The following is a 10,465-nucleotide window of genomic DNA, read 5'->3' on the forward strand; positions in this document are numbered from 1 at the left end:
TGATCTGCCACTGCACTTATCAGACTTCTGATTATCATTTTATTATTCAATTCTGTAAGTTATTATGATTCAAGATAAAGTAGTTTAGGAAGGTTTAAATTTAACTTGACAGATGATTTAATAGAGAAAATGTTATATATAACGTATAGCAACGTATAAATATATTTAAAAAAAAAATTTTAGCCCATGAATTCATGAATACATACTTCAGTTGCACAAAACAGTATGAAGATTAGAAAACTGTCCTAACCCAAAATACACACACACACCTGGTTTCCATGTTTTATGGGTACTTTCCATTTGGACCTTATGATTTTATACTGCACAAAACGTTGGCACCGGTTAATTTTCCGTAAGTCATACCACAGTAATTCGCGAAGTAAGATGTACGGTGATGTTAGCAGCAGCACTGAACACACACTCGGAACTGTGTGAGGAAAAATAACGCGCCATTTCAGCGAGAATGTCTCGTCAACTACAGTGACCTTTTTGACAAGGAGTCAGCGGCCATCATATCAACGATCACCGATTACTGGCTGAGGTAAGAGTCTCATTCTATGCTATTTATATCATGTGGCTGCACATTTGTGTTGGTAATTGTTTTAAAGCTATTGTTAACATTTCAAATCGGTGTTCAGTTACATTACTACTGTTGTGAGTGAAACACTGAACATCGCAGCAGGCCTATTTCAATTTTAATTTCCTTCCAAGTTTTAAATAAGAATGATTAACGTAACCTAGCTAACGCCATTCATAAAGTTTGAAAGGTTGTTTATATATGGTAACGTTAGTAAACGTTACTGCCATTATCTCAGTCTCTTGAAACGATGAACTATAGGCCTAATGTTACAGGAAAGCAGATGAAACTAAAATACGAACATAATAAAATCATATTGCTTACAAAACCGCACAGTATGCATATATTAATCTTTCAATTAATTAATACATTTTTGGGGGGATGCCCTGAGGAAATTGTCATTGATTAAGTAATTGACTCATAAGAAGATTGGATAACGTTAGTTGGTTATGAAAATTGCGTAGATCCAGATGATTGGACAGTTAACGTTACACCCCTTGATAGCAATATGATGCAGATAAGTCAAAGTAATATAATTTTACTTTAATTATAAATACTATACATTTAGTTCTGCTTCCAGAGAACAGTAGTTTAAGGTTTTCCATTGTCTCAGGTAAACATATGCTTTTTGAATTCATGTAATATGTTTTTTATTTGTATTTTTTATTGATTTTTATTTTTTGTGAGATTTCAGGAAAGACTGGAGACTACAGCAGATGAGCATTGTAATGCAGATGAGGAATAAGTGCTCTGTTCTTCTTATTCAACAAATTTGCATCTTATCATGCAGCTGTTTTGTACAGTATTTTTGTTGTAATTGTAACCAGAATCATTACGAAACATGGCGCTTCCTATCACTGCTATCCTGACACATCTCTCTACCCTTGCTTCCAGCCGGATGGTCAGCCGGTAGCTGCTCGCATCTCAGCCTGCTTGATGGAAATATCAGACCTTCAACTGGATGACCTTAACCTTCAACTCAACCTCGCCAAGACGGAAGTGTTCGTGGTTTCAGCCAGCCCTGCCTTTGTGTTATAACTGATCAGTTAAACGTCACAGACCACATTGCTAGAACTGCCTGATCTTGCAGATTTGCCTTGTACAGAATTGGGATGATCAGGCCATTCCTATCGGAACATGCTACACAACTTGTCATCCAAGCTCATTGTGGCAAGGGGGGCGTGGTTCAGCGAGGTCTGCAGCGGGAGAGAGAGCCGCGGGACAAGCGGTACGTGAGTGGGTTGGAAGCAGATTAATAACACCTGTCTCTTGTTCTAGTAATGAGCGCGGAGAGGGGATAAAACAGCAGTGGAACCGGAGATCGAGGAGAGAGAGAGAACCCGGACGGTTGATGCGAACCCCCATGTATTGAGACTGAGTACCGGAAGCCGGAAGTGCCGACCCGGAAGTGATCGAGAGATCGTGTTATGAGATTCCACACTTGAATGTGTGTGTGCTGACAAGTTTATTGAGAAAATAAAGAGAAAGCATCAACCGTCCAGCCGACCCCTTGTCCTCTTCCTTCCTCCTTATATCGAACTTTGCTACAGTGGTGCCGAAACCCGGGAAGGAAGTAGGACCGCGCCGCCGCCATGACTACTCCAACGCCCTCCGCCACGCCGTTTGCGGACATTATCACCTCTCTCGCGGCCCTCCACCAGGAACAACATCAGTCAATGCTGGAGCTGCGGGCGGACCAGGAGCGCCGATTCGAGGCCATCGTCCGCGGCCAGCAAGAGGACCGCGAGAGGTTCCGGAGCTGGATAGACCGGGAGGTTCGCACCGAAGCCGCCGGGCTCGCCAGCGCACCGGTCCACGTGCCCCTACACAAGATGGGGCCACAGGACGATCCCGAGGCCTTCATTGACCTATTTCAAAAAGCGGCGGAGGCCTGCGGGTGGCCCCGGGCACAGTGGCCGGTGCGCCTTATTCCACTGCTCACCGGAGAAGCCCAGGCGGCCGCCCAACAACTGCCGGTGGCGAACCTCCTGGATTACGAAGATCTGAAGAGGGCCATCATCCAGCGGGTCGGTCGGACCCCCGAACAGCACCGTCAGCGTTTCCGCTCGCTAGAGTGGGGGGAGACCGGCCGGCCCTTCGCGATGGCCCACCAGCTCCGGGACGCCTGCCGCAAATGGCTATTGGCCGGTGGAAGCGACGTGGACCACATCGTCGATCTGGTGGTACTGGAGCAGTTCATCGCTCGGCTACCCAAGAAGACCGCCGAGTGGGTCCAGTGCCACCGGCCCACGTCGCTGACGACGGCCATCAACCTGGCGGAGGACCATCTGGTGGCGTGCCCAGGGGTCGGCGAACCCCGACTAACCTCTCCCTCTCTCTCTCCCCCCTCTGTCTCTCCTTCTCACCCTGTCCCTCTCCCTAGGTCCCGCCCTCCAGGGCCCCCTCGCATTCCCCCCAGAGGTCGGGGTGGAATGGGCCCAGGGCAGTACGGGAGTTCGAGGGCCCCGCCCAGGGGGGCGGGGCTGCTGGGGTCGGGCGGGGATAACGGTTCCGGTTCCACCCCCCCTCCGCGCTCATATTCCAACCCACTCCCCGCCGCAGGGGCGGCGGGCAGGCCTGGGCTGGCCTGCTGGCGGTGCGGCGACCCGGACCATTTTGTGGACCGATGTCCAATGATGGACATCGGGACAATGATCCGGGTCCCGGACGTTCAGCGGGCCACCCCTGATCAAGCAGGAGAGTACCAAGTTCCTGTGAGTATCAAGGGGGGTACATATCAGGCTTTGGTGGATTCAGGCTGTAACCAAACCTCGATCCATCAAAGCCTGATGCAGCCTGGGGCATTGGATACAAGCCGCATGGTTAAGGTGCGGTGTGTGCACGGGGATGTGGTGGAATATCCGGTTGTCCCAGTCACGATACAGTTTAGGGGAGAAAATCATAGTGTTGAGGTGGCGGTTAGTCCCCACCTCCGGCATCCGCTAATTCTGGGGACAAATTGGCCCGCCTTTCCGGCGTTATTGGGGTCGATATGTGCGGATGCCGCTTGGGGGAACAAGGCTAGGAACGGGGCGGTGCGAGTGCAGGTTGGTGAGACTGATACGGGACCCTCGGGAACTGCTTCAGAGGAACCGAGCGGGGTCGAGAGACTGATTCTCTCGGACCGCGATGACTTCCCTCTGGAGCAGTCTCAAGACGATACCCTAAAACATGCTTTCCAACAGGTCCGCACTATCGACGGTCAGTCCCTTCAACCCGCCTTGCCCGTCACGTATCCTTATTTTGCCATAATTAAGGATAGGTTGTATCGAGTGACCCAAGACGCTCAGACAAAAGTGGATACAACCCAGTTGTTAGTACCAAAGAGCCGCCGGGAAATGCTTTTCCAGGCGGCTCACTCTAACCCGATGGCGGGCCACCTGGGACAGGCGGCCACGCTGAATCGTTTAATGACCCGATTTTTTTGGCCAGGCATTCACGACAATGTGCGCAGGTGGTGCGCGTCTTGTCCTGAATGTCAGTTGGTGAATCCCCTGGCCTCCCCAAAAGCGCCATTGCGCCCCCTTCCATTAATGCAGGTCCCCTTCGAGAGAATTGCGATGGACCTCATCGGGCCATTAGAGCGATCCGCACGCGGACATCGTTTTGCGCTAGTTATCGTGGACTACGCAACACGATATCCGGAGGCAGTGGCTCTCCGCAACATCTCGGCGAAGAGTGTTGCGGACGCACTGTTCCGTTTAATCTCCCGAGTGGGGATTCCGAAGGAAATCCTCACTGATCAAGGCACGGCGTTTATGTCACGCACGTTAAGCGAATTATACGGGTTATTGGGCATCAAATCGATTCGGACAAGCGTCTATCACCCACAAACAGACGGCTTGGTCGAACGATTTAATCGCACTCTTAAATCCATGATCCGTAAATTCGTACAGGAAGACGCCAAAAATTGGGATCGGTGGTTAGAACCCCTCTTATTCGCTGTGCGAGAGGTCCCGCAAGCCTCCACGGGGTTTTCCCCCTTCGAGCTTCTCTACGGACGACAGCCCCGTGGGGTGCTGGACGCCTACGAGAAACTTGGGAGGAGGGGCCTTCTTTGGCCAAAAACGAAATTCAATATGTGCTGGACTTGCGAACAAAACTCCACACCTTGGGGCGGCTATCTAGGGAGAATTTGTTGCAAGCCCAGGACCGCCAAAGCCGGTCGTATAACAGGGGTACGAGACTACGCAAATTCACACCGGGAGAGAAAGTGCTTGTATTACTCCCGACATCGAGCTCTAAATTAATGTCGAAATGGCAGGGGCCGTTTGAGGTCGCTCGACAGGTTGGAGACCTCGATTATGAAGTGATACGGTCCGATAGGAACGGAGCACGGCAAATATATCACCTCAATCTCCTGAAGAAATGGAATGAGGTCGAATCAGTGTTGTTGGCGACGGTGATCGGGGGAGAGGATGATCTCGGGCCAGAGGCGAGCATCAAAGCACAATCGGTCGCACTGGCCCCTGGGGGAGATCACCTCTCACCGTCCCAACTCACTGATCTCTCAAAACTACAGGCGGAATTCGCCGACGTGTTCTCGCCCCTACCGGGCCGTACCGACTTAATTCAGCACCATATCGAGACCGAGCCGGGCGTGGTAGTTCGCAGCCGGCCGTATCGTTTACCTGAACACAAAAAAAAAGTAGTTCAGGAAGAATTAGGGGCAATGCTCGATATGGGAGTAATAGAGGAGTCCAACAGTGACTGGGCGAGCCCGATCGTTTTGGTCCCTAAAACCGACGGCTCGGTCAGGTTCTGTGTGGACTACCGCAAGGTGAACGCAGTGTCGAAATTCGACGCGTATCCAATGCCGCGGGTTGACGAGTTGCTTGATCGGCTCGGCACGGCTCGATTTTATTCGACATTGGACTTAACGAAGGGCTATTGGCAGATCCCCTTGTCTCCATTGTCCAAAGAAAAAACAGCCTTCACCACGCCGTTCGGATTGCACCAATTCGTCACGCTTCCCTTCGGTTTGTTCGGGGCACCCGCTACCTTTCAGCGCCTCATGGACAGGATTTTGCGTCCCCATGCCGCATATGCTGCTGCCTACCTGGACGACATCGTGATTTACAGTCACGATTGGCAGCGGCATATGCAACATGTCCGGGCGGTCTTGAGGTCGTTGAGGGGAGCGGGGCTCACGGCCAACCCGAAGAAGTGTGCAATTGGGCGGGTGGAGGTAAGGTATCTGGGCTTCCACTTGGGTCATGGGCAGGTGCGTCCCCAAATTGATAAGACCGCCGCAATTGCAACCTGCCCGAGGCCCAAGACCAAAAAGGAGGTAAGGCAGTTCTTGGGGCTGGCGGGATATTATAGACGGTTTATACCAAATTATTCGGACCTCACCAGCCCCCTGACTGACCTTACTAAAAAGGGGCTACCAGATACGGTCCAATGGACGGAGCCGTGCCAGCAGGCCTTCACCCGAGTTAAGGCTGCTCTATGTGGCGGGCCGCTTTTACACTCCCCTGACTTTTCTCTCCCTTTTCTGTTGCAGACTGACGCGTCGGACAGGGGGCTGGGCGCAGTCCTGGCCCAGGAGGTGGAGGGGGGAGAGCGGCCGGTGCTGTACATTAGCCGTAAGCTCTCGAAGAGAGAGGCTAAGTACAGCACCATCGAAAAAGAGTGCCTTGCCATCAGGTGGGCCGTTCTCACTCTCCGCTACTACCTTCTGGGGCGGGAGTTCACCCTCTGTTCGGACCACGCTCCTCTCCAGTGGCTCCACCGCATGAAGGATACCAACGCGCGGATCACCCGTTGGTATCTAGCTCTTCAGCCTTTTAAGTTCCAGGTGGTCCACAGGCCGGGTGCTCAGATGGCTGTGGCCGACTTCCTCTCCAGAAATGGGGGGGGGGGGCTGCAGGCCGGACGGCTCCCCGGCCTGAGTCGGGCGGTGGGGGTATGTGGCAAGGGGGGCGTGGTTCAGCGAGGTCTGCAGCGGGAGAGAGAGCCGCGGGACAAGCGGTACGTGAGTGGGTTGGAAGCAGATTAATAACACCTGTCTCTTGTTCTAGTAATGAGCGCGGAGAGGGGATAAAACAGCAGTGGAACCGGAGATCGAGGAGAGAGAGAGAACCCGGACGGTTGATGCGAACCCCCATGTATTGAGACTGAGTACCGGAAGCCGGAAGTGCCGACCCGGAAGTGATCGAGAGATCGTGTTATGAGATTCCACACTTGAATGTGTGTGTGCTGACAAGTTTATTGAGAAAATAAAGAGAAAGCATCAACCGTCCAGCCGACCCCTTGTCCTCTTCCTTCCTCCTTATATCGAACTTTGCTACACTCATGTTCCAGCCACTGGCATCAATTTTTGTTTACAGAACAAGAACTGGTTCTGCACCCCTACACCTAAACTCACCGCTTCAGATTTATACGCCCTCCAAAAACTTGAGTTCTGAAGGCGAATGGCGCATTGTGGTGCTATCCCAGACAGGCACAAAATCATTTTCACAGACCTTTACCTGGACTGTTCCATGCTGGTGGAATAACCTGACTAACTCCAGCCATTTTAGGAGACCACTAAAGATGCATCTTTTTGTGAACACTTGACCCATTAAATCTAGATCTTTTTTATTTAACAAAAAATAATAATAATTGCTAAACTAACTAGAAATTGTCACTGCACAAATTGCTGCTTCCATACTCTTCAAGTTGCTTTAGATAAAATGTAATTGTACATGTATAAAATAACTGCGATGTTACAGTTTTTAAAATATTAAAGATAATTTTATTTTAATGTAAATATATTTTCGCATATTCTAAATGATATACTAAGCTTGTATTTCCTGAAGTAACTTGACATATAATGTGTTATGTACAATGACTAATACTATAAATGTGCAGATTCTGTACTATATTTTGTAAATTTTGCAAATTGGCTGTAATGGTTGCTATTTATGTACAAGTATAGGTCTACTTAATTTAGAGGTTGAAGTTGTGAGTGGTTCTGTAAAAATAAAGATTAATACTGTAAATATGCAAACATTTGTTTTTGAATTTGTGCTTAATGAATTTTTATAAATAATATCTTGTATTTTAAAAGTAAATTACTGTAGATAGACAGAGCAGATTTATAAATCATAAAAACCTTAAATTTGCTGAGATTCACTTGAAAATTACCTAGTGTAAAATTATTGTTTTATGTATACTTTAATATAATTTATCAGTTTTCTACTGTTTAATAAATGTTTATTAACAGCAATATACTGTAATTTAATTTTTTAATTGTAAATATTCTCTGTATTTTTACGTTTTATTGAACGTAATTTTATAAAATGTTTTTTTTACTGAATCTGTCTGTAAACTTTGCTGCCAGAGATTTACCATTTTGTTACGTTTTTGTTTTTTTACAGTACCTACCGAAAACAGAAAACTTTCTTCTTTTACATTTTTAAAACATTAGTATCATGGGGGACCAAAAGTATCCCCACAAGGACAAGGATTTTAGATATTGCCATTTTTGTGGGGACATTTTGTCCCTATAATGTAGAATTTACCAGGACACACACACACACACACACAATAGTGTTCCCAAATTAAGCTGATGCCAACTATTCACTATAACGAGAATATACCAGTTTTGACCAGTGTTGGGAGTAACGCATTACAAAAGTAATACATTACAGTAACTTATTACTTTTTGCTGTAACGCAGTAGTGTAAGGCATTACTAATCAATTTTCAGTAATATTTTACTCGGTACATTTCCAGAAACGCTTGCGTTACCCCCCCCCCCCCCCCCCAATACAATAAAACAAAAAAGGAAAAGGAAAAAAGGCGCGATACATTAAAGCAGCACTAGGTAACTTTTCAACCTTCATAATATATTTTTTAAGACTCTTGTGATGATAAATCGACTTACAATAGGTTGAATGACACGTCTGCCATAGCCTGATGGGGTCTGTATCGTTTTTAATCGTACTTTTAAACTTCGGGTTTCGGGTAGTAACCCGAGAAAAAGAAAAGAACTACAAAATTCGACTGCTTTACGGCATATACGTCACTTCCACCAACACACACAATTCCTTACATTCGGACGCGCGAGCCCAACTTTGTTCGTTGGATAATATAGTCATGTCCGAAGCAGCAGAGACAAATAAGAAAGAAAAGGTTTTGTTGGAGGAAAGCAATAAGAGGAAATGAAAAAATGATGGGATTAAAGGCAGGACAAGGATCAAAATGTGACCAGCGTTTGCTCGTTGTCGTGAGCTGAAGGAGGTGTGCCCGACCGATGCTGTCCTGCTTGTTACGGTGAGCTACCACTCAAACATTGAACTGAAGTATCATATAGATTCTGTAAAACGGTAACCAATAGACTACTATAATGACGCTGGCTTGTAAACGTGAGCATCGTGATTATTTGGCGTTTGAAAAAAATAAAACCCATGAAATTATATTCATATGACATGCTGAAACATATGCCACTGACTGTAACGTTACCTGGGATGAAGACATTTCACACGCAACGCCAGAAGAACTCCTCTTGCAGTTTTCAGGGGAACTGTTAGTGCTGCACCGACCCGCGGGACGCTTTTATGAAGTTATTTGGCCCGCACCGCACCACTGTATATATTTTTACAACACGCCGAGCACCCGCGACCATTAAATAGACATACGGGGTCCGCGGGTTATGAGACGAACCGCGCATCACTAGTTCAGGGCTATCAGGGTTGTCATGTCAACAAATGCACGCGCGATGGCATCCCCTGTTGTAGGATGACAGCTCTTACGACAGTAGTTGAGGACATTATTTTTTCCAAACTGTAGGGGGACCCCGAGAGCAAAAGTAGCCAAGTGGGGCTTTAACGCATGAAAAATGCAAGTTATTACCTGTTCGTGGTCATTCAATAGCCGCGTGTGGTGTCCAGGTTAGTAATTAAATACTAAATGACAGCTTCTGATATATTTTTGTATAGCGATTTACTTCATTTTCCTTCAATTCAGTACTTCAATTCATCTCCCTCTTGCTGGTGTACATTTGGATATTGTGTGTAGTCCAGTGAAGGCGTAAATGTTTATTGTGGATTTTACAGAAGTGCCGCAGGCATGATTTTAGCCTCTGTGCTCGAGCTGGCCAGTGGAAAAGTGGCTAAAGAAGGTTTAAAGGCTCTGTCGTTTCAAAGAATAGCACAACGACAAGCGCGTCGAAGAACGGACGAGAGACAAGGCGCGCGCTGCTGAGCCAAATGGCCTAATGGCCTAATGCCTATATAAACAACACTTGGGTGAAGATGACAGAATAAGACTACTGCACACCGTGACACCGTCATTTAGATTTTTTTATAGTAATAAAGTAATTTAGTTCAGTTAGAGAACAGGCCGTTCAAATAAAAACGGAAGGTGTCTGCTAAGCATGAGCTGAACATGTGATCTTTAGCTGACAGATGATCGTGGAAGATTTGGTTTCAAAGTGAAATGTAAAAGCGCCTATTAAAGGGGGTTTGTCATTGTGTATTTCATTAAGAATAATAGGCTAATTTTAAACCGAAACTAAAATCTGCTTGGCCGCAGAGAGCGCGCATTTACTAACGAGCTGTCATTCACGGTGTGCGCGCACTGGCGCGTTTTCAGTTCATATGGAAGCTTAAAGGGGGGGTGAAATGCTGTTTCATGCATACTGAGCTTTTTACACTGTTAAAGACTTGGATTCCCAACCTAAACATAGACAAAGTTTCAAAAACTAATGTTGGACGTTTGATGGAGTATTTCTGTGTTAAAAATACTCCTTCCGGTTTCTCACAAGTTTCGGCGAGTTTTTTTCGAGTATGGGTCTACTTGACGTTAAATAGATCGGAAGGTCCTTGTATGGGCTGTACGGGCTCTTCTCCCGGTAGGGTGCGCGCGCGCGTAACTAGAGGGAGAGAGAGGAAATGCACGC

At 47.3% G+C, this 10,465-nt stretch overlaps 1 protein-coding gene across 1 annotated transcript; it reads left to right on the plus strand.

The window, feature by feature from the left end:
- The first annotated feature begins 1,753 nt into the window (after positions 1-1,753).
- LOC137093673 (uncharacterized) lies at positions 1,754-6,673 on the plus strand. The gene is made up of 2 exons (XM_067458510.1): positions 1,754-3,291; positions 6,601-6,673. Exons 1-2 carry the CDS (start codon positions 2,170-2,172, stop codon positions 6,601-6,603), a joined length of 1,125 nt encoding a protein of 374 aa, XP_067314611.1. The 5' UTR covers positions 1,754-2,169; the 3' UTR covers positions 6,604-6,673.
- The last annotated feature ends 3,792 nt before the right edge of the window (positions 6,674-10,465 follow it).

The sequence above is a fragment of the Pseudorasbora parva genome, chromosome 12 (assembly GCF_024679245.1).
Source record: "Pseudorasbora parva isolate DD20220531a chromosome 12, ASM2467924v1, whole genome shotgun sequence".
Lineage (NCBI taxonomy): Eukaryota > Metazoa > Chordata > Actinopteri > Cypriniformes > Gobionidae > Pseudorasbora > Pseudorasbora parva.